We start from the raw sequence: 12,572 nt of genomic DNA on the forward strand, positions 1-12,572 counted from the left end.
AGTCTGGCCTCGAACTCACTGAGATCTGCCTCTGCTTCCCTGGGTGCTGGGATTAAAGGCAACCACTGGCCAGCTGGAGGGCATTTTCTTAGTTAATGACTGATGTGAGGAGGGCCCATCCCATTGTGGGTGGAGCCATCCCTGGGCTGGTGGTCCTGTACTCTATAAGAAAGCAGAGCAAGCCATGAGGAGTAAGCCAGTAAGGAGGTTCCTGCCCTATTTTAGCTCCAGTTCTGACTTCCTTCAATGACGAACATCAATATGGAAGTGTAAGGTAAATAAACCCTTTCCTCCCCATCTTGCTTTTTGGTTATGGCGTTTTATCATAGCAATAGAAACCCTAGCTAAGGACAACTAGGGTCATTATGTCCCCAAATTTCTTTACTGTTACAATTTAAACACCCCCTCCAACACTAGTCAACTCAGAGAACATTGGGGGTTTTTGTTTGTTTGTTTGTTTGGTTGGTTGGTTGGTTGGTTAGTTGGTTTTTTGAGATAGAGTTTCTCTTGTGTAGCCCTTGCTTGTCTTGAAACTTGTTCTGTTGACCAGGCTGGCCTCGAACTCACAGAGATCTGACTGTCTCTGCCTTCCATGCCCAGCTGAAAACATTGCTTTAATGGTTGGCAAGTACTCATGTTAAATCTATCTTTAAATGACTTTAATCTCACCTCCTTTATTTTCATTGATTAAAAAAACATTTTTAGACAGGGTTTTTCTGTGTAGCCCTGGCTGTCCTAGAACTCACTCTGTAGACCAGGCTGGGCTTGAACTCACAGAGATCCCCCTGCCTCTGCCTCCTGAGTGCTAACACAACCCAGTCTCCCCTATTTCTCTTTTAGGGTCTCAGACAGTGCAGTGCATCTAGACATCTACATTGTTTCTATCAGCAGGTGGCTTACTAAGTTTCGCAAATCAAACAAGGCTTGATCCTTCAGGGTTCCTAGGAAGAACTGCATTAAGCAACCTTTGACCATATTAGTTATAGTATGTTCCCAAATTGTACCCATGCAGTGAGGCATGTAGCCCAGGCTGGTCCTGAACTTGCTATGGCCTTGAACTTCTGTTCCTCCTGTCTCTACCTCCCAAGTATAGTATTATAGAGTACAGGTTATCTGAGATTACAGATGAATGCCACTATGCTGGCAGCTACAGTGAGATCTTAGAACTCTAAATGAGAACAAGGTTTGGTTCTAGAAGGCACATAGTGGAGGCTGAGCGCTTGGCCCTGAGTGTTCCATGTAGCTCTAAGAGTGTTTGAATTTGGCACCACTGTGGCTGAGGTGAGGCCGTGCTCTTGTCCATATTATTCACACCTACCTTTAACTCCTCCCACGAAGTCACTTTCACATTCAAAAGCAGGAAGTCCTTCACATAGCTCTGCAAGAGATCCTCCTGCTGTGCCACAGGGAGCTGAGTGAGAAACCCACCCAAGGGAGTCTTCTGGAAGATTTCCACGAACTTCTTTGATAACCCTATGGAGAAGGCAGAGAGTGGCATAAGCGAGATGAAACTGTGGTGGTATTGTGTTCCCCAAAATATTGTGCACCCTAATAAACTTATCTGGGGTCAGAGAACAGAGCAGCCACAATATTAAACATAGAGTTTAGGCAGTGGTAGCACACGCCTTTAATCCTAGCATTCCAGAGGCAGAGATCTGTCTGGATCTCTGTCAGTTCAAAGCCACGCTGGAAACAGCCAGGCATGGTGACACACGACTTTAATCCCAGGAAGTAATGGCAGGAGACAGAAAGGTATATAAGGAGTGAAAACCAGGAACTAGAGCCTGTTTAAGCTTTTAGGTTTTAGCAGCAGTTCAGCTGAGATCCATTCTGGATGAGAACTCAGAGGCTTCCAGTCTGAGGAAACAGGATCAGATGAGGAATTGGCAAGTTGAGGTAGGATGTGGCTTGTTCTGCTTCTCTGATCTTCCAGCGTTCACCCCAATACCTGGCTTCAGGTTTGATTTTATTAATAAGACCTTTTAAGATTCCTGCTACAATGAAACCCTGAGTCTAGGAAAGAAAGAGGTCACTGCCTCAAAGAAGGAGGTTAATTTTTCTGCATTGCCTTGAGCCTGCACTGGGGGGGCTCACCCTCTGTGTCTGTGATATACTGAGCTTGCACCCAGAGCTCCTCCAGGTAGTCCCTGATCCTCCAGCTGAAAGGGACAGCATTGCATGCATCCTTGAGCAGGTTCATGTGGCTCTGTACCAGGACGGAGGGCATCTCATTTTCGGACCTGAAACAAGGCAAGCGAGAGCAAGGCTCGTGAGATGGCACTGGAGACATGAGGTCGTGTGCACAACTAACACCAGCCCTTCAGAGGGGCTATCCCTGGGGAATGGCTCTGAGATGGAGCACGTGCCCACATGGGGGAGGTACCAGCAGCATTTCATACAGCGAGGAAACAAGGAAAGGAAGACATGGTGGGGATGGGAGATGGTTCTGTCAAGCCATGCTGTACAAGCAGGAAGACCCGAGCGTAGATCCCCAGCACCTATTCAAAAAAAAAGCAGGTGCAGTGGCATGCACTTGGAATCTGAGTGCTGGGGAGGCAGGGATGAGGACTGATCCCTGGCGTTGGCGGTTCAGCCAATCGAGCCAAATAGTTAGCTTTGGCCTCAGGAAATAAGGTAGCAGGTGGGCTGCCCGCAGTGAAGAGCACAGACTGCATTTCCAGAGGACCTGGGTTCAGTTCCCAGCACCCACACCTGGGATTGTAATCGCCTGCAGCTCTGGCTCCAAGGGTTCTTCTGGTCTCCATGGACAACCATGTAAACAGACACAGACAGACACACACAACTAAAAATAAACCTGTAACAAGAGATCTGCCATGACTGAGGAAGACACCCAGTGCTGACCTCTGACCTCCACATGCATGTACACATATGTTCACACACACACAAAATTCTTAAAAATTCAAAGACTATTGTTGTAGGCCTCATGGGTGGCTGCAGGTGGGTTCCCAGGTCAGGGATTCTGCTGTCCAGGAACCCAAGGAAAAGTGGCAGCAAGAGCCACCACGTAAGGTCCCAAAGTTCTGTGGCAGATCCAGGTCTCTGTGGCCTTCCTGCCCTCCCCTCCGCCACTGCCTCTGCGCCGAGGGGTCTGACCATATGCTCGAAGCCTTCTTGCATGAACATCGGCAGCACACCATACTCTAATACATGCTCCCAATAGCAATTCAGAATCCCATTCCAGGGGCTGGAGAGGTGGTTCAGTGGTTAAGGTGCTTGCTGCTCTTCCAGAGCTGAGTTCTGTTCCTGGTACCCACATTAGGTAGTTCACAACTGCCTATAACTCCAGCTCCAGGGATCTGACATTCTTTTCTGGACTCTTTGGGCACCCACACACATGGCACCTTCATACTTTTCAATATCCCATTCCTTTATGTATTTCTTAGTAGCCTACATCCTGGAACAAGGTTTCCTTGGGTCCAAACCCCACAAGGTCAGGCCTTCGGGAAGGGACAAGCACGAGGAAGGCTGAGTTCAGGTTCTGCCCCACTCAGCATCTGTGTTGTGCAATAGAACCTGGTGACCTGGACCTCTCACGTGCTCTCAACATAGGCAGATGGAACAGCAGAGTGACCAAGGACCTCTCAGGGCTTCAGTGAGCACTGTCTGCTGCTATGACCCTCCAGGCTGCACTGAGCAGGTTCACAGGGTACAAAAGTAGCTTGGGGACAGAACAAGGTGCTGCTGCTCTGTTATGACCTTCCCTCCAAAGCCAGGCTCTGACTCACCTTGTGTTATTCACCGCAAGAGGGATGTTCAGGAACTTAATGTCACTGAAAATAAACATCCAAAGAGCTTGGACCCAGGCTGGTGAATCTGGCTGGGCCAGTAGCTCCAGGTTGCCGTCTCTGTCAATGTGAGATATCATGCTCGCCAGGAGGGGGGTGACTGCACATTGGACCCGCTTCCAAAGGGTATGCCTGCAACAGGGGCAGAGGGAGCCCACTATGGTTAGGGTAATCACAACACACACTACTGCCTCCACATTCTCTTCCCCAGGTTCCCACATGGAAGCCAGAGCAATAGCAGCTTCCCAACATTTCCAAGAATGGGGAAAGCTGGGCAGTGGTGGCGCACGCCTTTATTCCCAGTACTCAGGAGGCAGAGGCAGGCAGATCTCTGTGAGTTCAAGGCCAGTCTGGTCTACAGAGCTAATTCCAGGATAGCAGGACTGTTATACAGAGAAATCCTGTCTCAAAAAACAAACAAGCAGAATGGGGAAAGTGGTTGGAGATGGCTCAGTGATTAACAGCATGGCTATTCTTCCAGAGGACCCAGGTTCGAGTCTTAGCACTCACAGGGCAGCTCGTAACTATCTGTAACCCCCATTCTGGGTGACCTGACACCCTCTTCTGCCCTCTAGAGGTGGTGCACAGGCACACATGCATGCAAAACACTGATGACATAAAATATGGTTTTTAAATTTAATTTGAAAACAAAAACTGGGGAAAGAGAGTGACCAGCAGAGAAGGGCCTTAGAAGGTGAGAGCAGAACTGGGCAGAAGCTGCTTCCACAGCCGCGGCTGAAACACTCATCAGAGAGGCGAGGACACTGACTTGTTTTTAAATGTAGCTATTTGCAAAACCAGTCATCCAGTTCTGTTAACAATGAAAACAGCTGGATGGTGGTGGTGCACACCTTTAATCCCAGCACTCGGGAGGCAGAGGAAGGCAGGTCTCTGTCAGTTTGAGGCCAGCCTGGTCTATAGACCTAGTTCTAGGACAGCCAGGGCTACATAAAGAAAACCTGTCTCAAAAAAAAAGCAAAACAAAACCCAAAAACAACCAAAAAAAGCCATAAGACACAATGTAAACAATGACCAGATTTATTGAGAAAGAAATTTTCCGCAGCTAGGGATAAAACAAAGTACGATTATAAAATAAACAGCAAAGTAAACTTTCTCCAGATCAAGTTAGTCAAGAAAGCATGCTCCCTGAGATTTATCTCTGCACCTGTGTACTTGAGATTGCCATGGTCAGTGTCTGAATTAACTACATGACATGCTGCTGACCTGCTCAGGACTGGGATGTGAATCAGTGTTGAGCACCAGCTGACCATGAATCAAGACCTGAGTTCAACCTCCAGCACCATCCCAAGGAGACATTTATAGAGAATAATCAAGTCCATAACTGATGATATATAAGATATATATGAGACTGTAGTGAAATACAAGAATGATGAACTAATGTTGGAGGTTGGTATCTAGTGTTAGCATCTAAGACAGAGAACTGGGAGAGAAGAGACTGAGAACACTTGCTGAGGACGACAACAGTCGTCTCAGGGCACAGAGACACCCCTCGGCTTAACAAGCACTCCTCACACGGTGACAAGGACAAGAGTGTGAGCTGAAGGCTGAGATGGGAGCAGCTGAGATGAAGCAGGGCCCTGAGGTGTGTGGCGGTCAGGCGCTGGAGAAGCTCCCTGCAGACAGACTGCAAGCTCGGGTAAATGAACAGTGCTGGTGAGCTCAGGCCAATCGGCATTTACCACAGACTAGCGGGCTGGGAGGCCTGACAGTCCAGAGGGCTTTATGTACATTAAATGGGGGCACAGTCTGCAGAGATAAGACACAGCCTTAGATCCTCCAAAGGCCCAGGGTGCTACCTCAGTCCAACACAGGCTCTTCAAAACTCCTCATAAGTCCAGAGGAAATGGTCAGTTTTGTAGAAAAAGGGGCGCATATAGTAAGGTACTCTCCTGGCTCCTAAGGCTATAGACAGAGTCACCTCAAGAAATAGGTATCATTGTCAGCTCAGGCTCACAGCCTCTGGCAGCGTCACTTTCTATGGTTATGACACACTGGCAAACACATTCCCAGGAATAGATGGTGGGGGAGGGGAGGGTTCCCTGAATTGTTTGTTCATACGTTTTTTTGAGACAGGGTCTCTCTGTATAGCACTAACTGTAATGGAACTCACCTGTAGACCAGGCTGGCCTCAAACTCACAGACATCCACCTGCCTCTGCATCTGCCTGTGCCTGTGCCTCCCTGAGTGCTGGGATTAAAGGTGTGCGGCGCCACCACTGCTTGGCTCCCTGAATATTTTTATTACAAAAAAGTATAAATAATTGGGATGCAGAGGCAGGTGGATCTCTGTGAATTTGAGGCCAGCGTGGTCTACAAAGTGATTTCCAGGACAGCCAGGGCTGTTACACAGGGAAACCCTGTCTCAAAGAACCAAAAAAAAAAAAAAAAAAAAAAAAAAAAAAAAAAAAAAAGTACAAATAAAATAAGAAAAGACCAGAACTGTCCCATAGAGCCACCATCCAGGTTCATTTAAGGCCCTGGGAGGGGAAATTACATCTCCAGTTTGCTCAGAGGTGTAGGAAGAAACACCTGGACACTTATCCTCAATGTAAGAGTCACACCAACAGGAGTACTTCACTAAGAGTCACACGACCAGGAGTACAGCACTAAGAGTCACACCACCAAGAGTACTTCACTAAGAGTCACACCACCTGGAGTACTTCACTAAGAGTCACACCTCCAGGAGTACACCACTAAGAGTCACACCACCAAGAGTACTTCACTAAGATCACACCACCTGGAGTACTTCACTAAGAGTCACACCACTAGGAGTACTTCACTAAGAGTCACACCACTGGGGATACATTACTAAGAGTCATACCACCTGGAGTACTTCACTAAGAGTCACACCACCAAGAGTACTTCACTAAGAGTCACACCACCAGGATTACTTCACTAAGAGTCACACCTCCAGGAATACTTCACTAAGAGTCACACCTCCAGGAGTACTTCACTAAGAGTCACACCTCCAGGAATACTTCACTAAGAGTCACACCTCCAGGAGTACTTCACTAAGAGTCACACCTCCAGGAGTACTTCACTAAGAGTCACACCTCCAAGACAACATCACTGGCATGGTGCAAAGACCTCCATGCTTCTTTTGCCCTTCCTTGTACCTGAAGGTGCCTGCCTCCTGCAGGGCATCCTGATTAGCAGCCTCCCTGGTGACCCATTCCTTTATACTTTGGACCTGGTTCTCTTCTTGCTTCTTTAGAAGAACATGGAGGTGCATCTTCGATTCCCGCAAAAAGGAGGCTGTGAAGACAGTGGGAACGAGTTCGGCCTATTCGTGCACACTAGGTTGTAGGCCCCTCATAGATTCGACCCACCTTGCCCAAGAGAAAAGCTGCCCACCCTTTGGCCAGGAAAGATTACCATGGATCCCAACCATGCCCACTGCTTCTGTCAAGGCCAAGGAGCCTGAAAATCAGGCAGATGACTCAGCACCCGGGTACAGTGCTTACCATTGCCTGTGTTGTCTTCATTTAAGAGGCCAAGGAGAATGGCGACTCTCCTCATGTTGCGTGCACAACTCTCATTCTGGTCTCTGAGCATCCCCACGGCGCTCTGCACACAGCTCCGCAGCAGTCTGGTGGTGTCCAGGACCTGGGAAAGTGAAGACGAGAACAGGCTTCTGTTGTTCCAATTCCAGTCTGGACAAAGGCTGGGCCAACCATGTGAAATGGTGATTTTGTGTTAGCAATCATGTGGCTCCAGTTGCTGGTCATTGGGCAAAAGTTACCACCTCTCAGCCCTGCCCCTCGATGGCCAACATTAACAAGAGAATCAGGGAGGAAGGAAGGGACAGAACTAACAGCGAAGGGAATGAGTCACTTACACATCCATGGTGGAGGGAGGAGGGGGTGCAGCCTAACCCCAGTCTCCCCTCCCCCGATCATAAACACAGGGTTCTTTTCACTCCCAGGAGAGGGTCAGAGATGCAGCTCCCTTAGCTAATGGGAGAAGCAGGACTCACATCACAGCCTCCTGGGTCAGATGCCTTCTCCATCTCTGGACCTTCCACTTCCATTTTTTCCTCTGCCATTTCCCCTGACTTGCTGGTCTCTGTCTCCATCTCTTCCTCTGGGTCATCTGCTAGGCGAAAGGCAAGGCAGACATGCAGACATGTTAGCATTTGGGGACTGAATAGGGTGAGTCAGGATCTCTGGGATAGGCTGGGACTTGCCCGGCTCCCTTGTCCTTATCTGTAGTGGTGGCCAAGGAAAGGGAACGTGTGCCTTGTATACCAGCTCCAACTCTTGCTCAGGTGCTCCCTAGCCTGACCTCTAAGGGCTGGCAAAGGAATTAAAGTAGACTGGCATTCTGTGGGCATACTCGGGTGGCCTTGCCCGTGGCTCCACCACAGCTGGCTGTGAACTCTGCTGATGGCCAGGGGCTCGCACAGCGGAGGGGCTCTGCATCCAGCACCACGGCACTACCACAGCTGGCACTCCCTCCTGTCTCCCACACCATGACCCCAAATGGCGTCTTGTGACTCACACTCAGGTTTGTCCACTGCCTTGAACAGCTGGCTCATGGTGACATTCTGCAGTTTAGTGACATCTGAGGCCATGATTGTGGATCTGCGGAGGTCATCAATATGTACAGACTGCCACAGCCCTGTGGAGAACACAGTCACGGGAGTCTTCTGTGACTTAGCAGTTTTCTTCTTGTCATTCATAAAGACATGTAACAACCTGGCTGTTTATGTTACCATGTGTGTTTTCCTTATTATTTTTGTGTAGCATATGTTTGTGCACGTGTGCCATAGCACTAATGTGGGGTCAGAAGATGACTTGTGATAGTTGCTTTTCTCCTTCCATCATGAAGACCCTGGGGATCAAACTCAGATTGTCAGGGTTCACAGAAAGTACCTTTACCTCCTGAGCCCTCTAGCTGGGCTAACCTAGGTTTCTTTTTAAGATTGATTAACTGGTTTTTATGTATTGAGTACTTGTCTGCATGTATATATGTACACCATGTGTGAGTCTTGTAGGTCAGAAGAAGGTGTTAGATCCTTGGAAATGGAGATACAGATGATTATGATCCACCAGGTGGGCACTAGGAACCAAACCCAGGTGCCCTGGACCAGTAGTCGGTGCTCTTAATCACTGAGGTTTTGCTCCAGCCCCTTCTCCCAGATTTTTAATTGCACTGTTGCTGAAGGAATGATCAGTACCCCAAAGTCTGAGCCCTTGGACATGTGAGAAACCACAAAATCTATCAATAATATCAACCTAAGCACTGGTTAAGATATTGAGTAGCAGGGCGGTGGTGGCGCACACCTTTAATCCCAGCACTCAGGAGGCAGAGGCAGGTGGATCTCTGAGTTCGAGGACAGCCTGGTCTACAAAGCGAATTCCAAGACAGCCACAGCTACACAGTGAAACCTTGTCTTGAAAAACCAAAACCAAAAAGATCTAGAGGAACCTCTTGCAAGTGCCCATGGGTAAGCTCTAGGATCCTCATCCGCATCTCCCTGCAGCCACCTCATAATTAGTAAAGGCGTGTGAGGCACCGGTAAGGTCTGCCCTCCATCATCTATGAAATTATCCACTGGTTATTTCCAATTTCTGGAATATATGTCTTATAGCAGGAGACTGATATATGGATAACATTTCTCCCACAAAGAGTCAGCGCACAAAACTGAAATGAAATGAGAGGAAAGCTGCTGTGTTGGTGCTAGTGGGTGGGAAGGCCGCAGAATTCCCTCCATCATGGCAGGTAGAAGTCAGAGAGGACCAGGAAGTGCTAAAGCCACGGCTGTGTGCCCAAAGTTGGTTTGTCTGTCTGTCTGTTTCTGAGACCAAGTCTTTCTGTGTAATCCAGGCTAGTCTTGAACCTGCAATCCTCCTGCCTCAGCCTCCAGAAATCTGGGATTACGAGTGTGTGCAACCACCATACCCAGCTAAAACTAACGGCTTCAGTGCCCGGGTAAGAAACCTAATTGTGACTGGAGAGCATTGTTGGGATTCAAATTCTAATTCCAGATACAGGACCACATGAGAAACACCTGAAATACTACTTAAAGGAACACACTCCAGAGCAGTGGTCCTCCACTTCCTAACGCTGTGACCCTTTAATACAGATCTTCATGTTGCGGTGACCCAACCATAAACTTATTTCATTACTATTCATAACTGTAGTTGTGCTACTGTTCTGACTTGGAATGTACATATCTGATATGCGACCCACAGCTTGAGAACCTCTGCTCTGGGGTGCTGTAGTCCTACCTCCGTGGAACCCCACATAAGATGTGCCACTTCCCATTCGGGAAAGTTTCGTAATGAAATAAACGAAGACAAAGTCCTTTGTTCCTTGTGTTTTGTTGATTTCATTGATGGTGGAATACCTGTTTAAAAAGCAAACACAAATCAATACCAACCAAGCAAACACGCTATGTTGGGAGCTGGCTGCCACCTGCCCTATGAGCTGACAGGGGCAATCTTGGTCTCACACTTTTAGGAGCTTAAAATGTACTTCACAATCTCAAGATGAGGTGGGCTCACTTCCCATCCCTCCCAGAATCCTTTGCTCAGGATTGGATTTCTGTCCTGAATAGAAGTGTGTTCTCAGGGCCTCGCCCGTCTGTGCACAAGCTAAAGTTCGCTGGCCTTCCTATGGAGCCCTGGGCAGCGCTGAAACCCGTTCCCAGTAGATCTCACTACGCCCTAAGATACAACATGGTGACCAGTGCTTTAAATGGGCCCAGAAATTCCCATTTACCATGAACAAGAAAATATGGCTAATTCTAAAGTATTAGATTTCTTTTACCAATACCATAACAACATCTATTAAATACAAATAAAAGCACACACACACACACACACACACACACACACACACTTTACCAGCTGGTCCTGCTGTTAGGACAAGCCTGTCCCAGCTGCTCAGGATGCTGAATCATGAGGATCACAAATTCAAGGCTAGCCTGGACAATTTTGTGAGCTCCTATCTCAGAATGAAAAGGAAAAAGAGGGGAGGGAGAGCTGGCTCGCCAGTTAAGAGCACTTGCTGCTCTCCCAGAGGACTCGGGTTTGATTCCCAGCACCCACAGGGTGGATTACAACTGTCCCAACTCCAATTCCAGGAGATTGAGTGTCCTCATTTGACCTCTGTAGTACCAGGCACACATACAGGCAAACACACATGCACTCAAAAACAGTGTTTAAAAAAGTAAAGAGAGGGCTACATTGTAGCTCAGTGACTGAGAACTGGTTTGTTAACATATAACATGAGGTTATTTGGGCACTGCTGAAGAAGCCTTTAAGCCCAGCTCTGGGGAGGCAAAGGCAGGCAGATCTCTGTGAGTTCAAGACCAGCCTAGTTTACAAAGTTAGTTCCAGGACAGCCTAGGTTGTTACATAGAAAAAAAAGGGGGGGGGGTTCAATCCTAGTCACACATACATACCACACACATCCACAAACCACCAACATTACATACACACACACACACACACACACACCTACAAACCACACACACCCCACTAACACATCACAGACTCCCACAGGGTCTAACCAGTTACTGCTCTTGAACTTGCAATAACCATAACTAAAAAGCGACTGCAAACATGTTTCAAGGATATTTTTAAACATCTAATTAATGGTCAACTATTTATACGTGTATTTTACAGTTTTGCTCTCTCTCTCTCTCCTCCCTCTGTACACTCCCCCCCCATGTGTGTGGATGTGTATGCACATGCGTGCATGAGTGCAGAAGAACTGGGGATTAAACTCAGGTCCTCTTGCTCACATGACTGAGCAATTCCCTAGCATTTCCAATCATTTTATAGTCATCTGGTGGAATGAAGAGAATTTTCGTGTTAATTCTGTGTCTCATGACACTTGCAGAGAAGAGATTCTACTGAGGCTGTAAGTGTTGGTTCCCTGTGTTGTTTCCAGACAAGCATGAAAACGTACTTGGCAGAGGCTACCAGCTGGGCGCTGTGGACACCATCGTCGAAGTCTGTCTGGATGACTAGGATTTTACGCCTGGCTGGGTTCATCAAGCAAGAGCTGGAGGAGAAAGGGAATTAATTACTGGGTGAGTTCCATGTACTGGAAAGTGAATAAAGGAATTTCCTGAAGGAGGGTGAGGCCAGGGCCACACAGAAAAAGCATGCAGAGAGATGCCCTCCATTGGGTAAGCAGACGACTCAGCAGAATTCTAAATGGCCAGCAGGCTTCCTGGGGAGACAGAGGACCAGGCTGGAAGCTGGAGGAGAGGAATAGAGCAGTGGGACAGAGAGGCCCATTGGAGGTCCAGGCATGAGCCATTGCAGAGTGAAGCCCCCGCCCCCAGTTCACTAACCAGTGCCAGTCTCTATACCCCAGGGCCGGGTCCCTGAGAACGCAGCTAGCAGGGCACCTCACCGGACTTCCTTAAGGAAGGAATATTCAGTGTCAAACTGCTGCAGAGACAGGAGCATAGGCTTCGAGGCCAGTCCCTTCAGCTCGGATTCCAAGACTTCACAGTCCGTACTGGTCAGCAGTCTGGAGAAGGTGGTGATCTGCAAAGAGGGAGGCAGACTGTTGGCCAGGAACCAGTGGGGAGCTGCTGTGGGGGTCTTTCTGTACGCTGTGAGTGTGTGTTGCTAACACTGGTTAATAAAGAAGCTGCTACGGCCTATGGCAAGGCAGGATAGAGCCAGGTGGGGAGTCCAAGCAGAGACAAGGAGAAGAAGGCAGAGTCAGAGGAGATGCTGAGAGCCCCCAGGGGAAGCAAGATGTGATGTAACACAGGTAA

At 48.3% G+C, this 12,572-nt stretch overlaps 1 protein-coding gene across 1 annotated transcript in view; it reads right to left on the reverse strand.

Annotated features, from left to right (window-relative positions):
* LOC102904687 (E3 ubiquitin-protein ligase RNF213) overlaps positions 1-12,572 on the reverse strand; it is a 111,407-nt gene that overhangs the window by 34,122 nt on the left and 64,713 nt on the right. Inside the window, exons 27-36 of the mRNA XM_076543878.1 lie at positions 12,200-12,336; positions 11,747-11,842; positions 10,060-10,178; positions 8,327-8,446; positions 7,803-7,918; positions 7,291-7,432; positions 6,943-7,081; positions 3,747-3,938; positions 2,095-2,240; positions 1,319-1,473 (exon numbers count right to left, since the gene is read on the reverse strand). Coding sequence (XP_076399993.1) covers positions 1,319-1,473; positions 2,095-2,240; positions 3,747-3,938; positions 6,943-7,081; positions 7,291-7,432; positions 7,803-7,918; positions 8,327-8,446; positions 10,060-10,178; positions 11,747-11,842; positions 12,200-12,336 — 1,362 coding nt within the window. The remainder of the gene's footprint in view (positions 1-1,318; positions 1,474-2,094; positions 2,241-3,746; positions 3,939-6,942; positions 7,082-7,290; positions 7,433-7,802; positions 7,919-8,326; positions 8,447-10,059; positions 10,179-11,746; positions 11,843-12,199; positions 12,337-12,572) is intronic.

Source organism: Peromyscus maniculatus, chromosome 8 (genome assembly GCF_049852395.1).
Source record: "Peromyscus maniculatus bairdii isolate BWxNUB_F1_BW_parent chromosome 8, HU_Pman_BW_mat_3.1, whole genome shotgun sequence".
NCBI classification, from domain to species: Eukaryota; Metazoa; Chordata; class Mammalia; order Rodentia; family Cricetidae; genus Peromyscus; species Peromyscus maniculatus.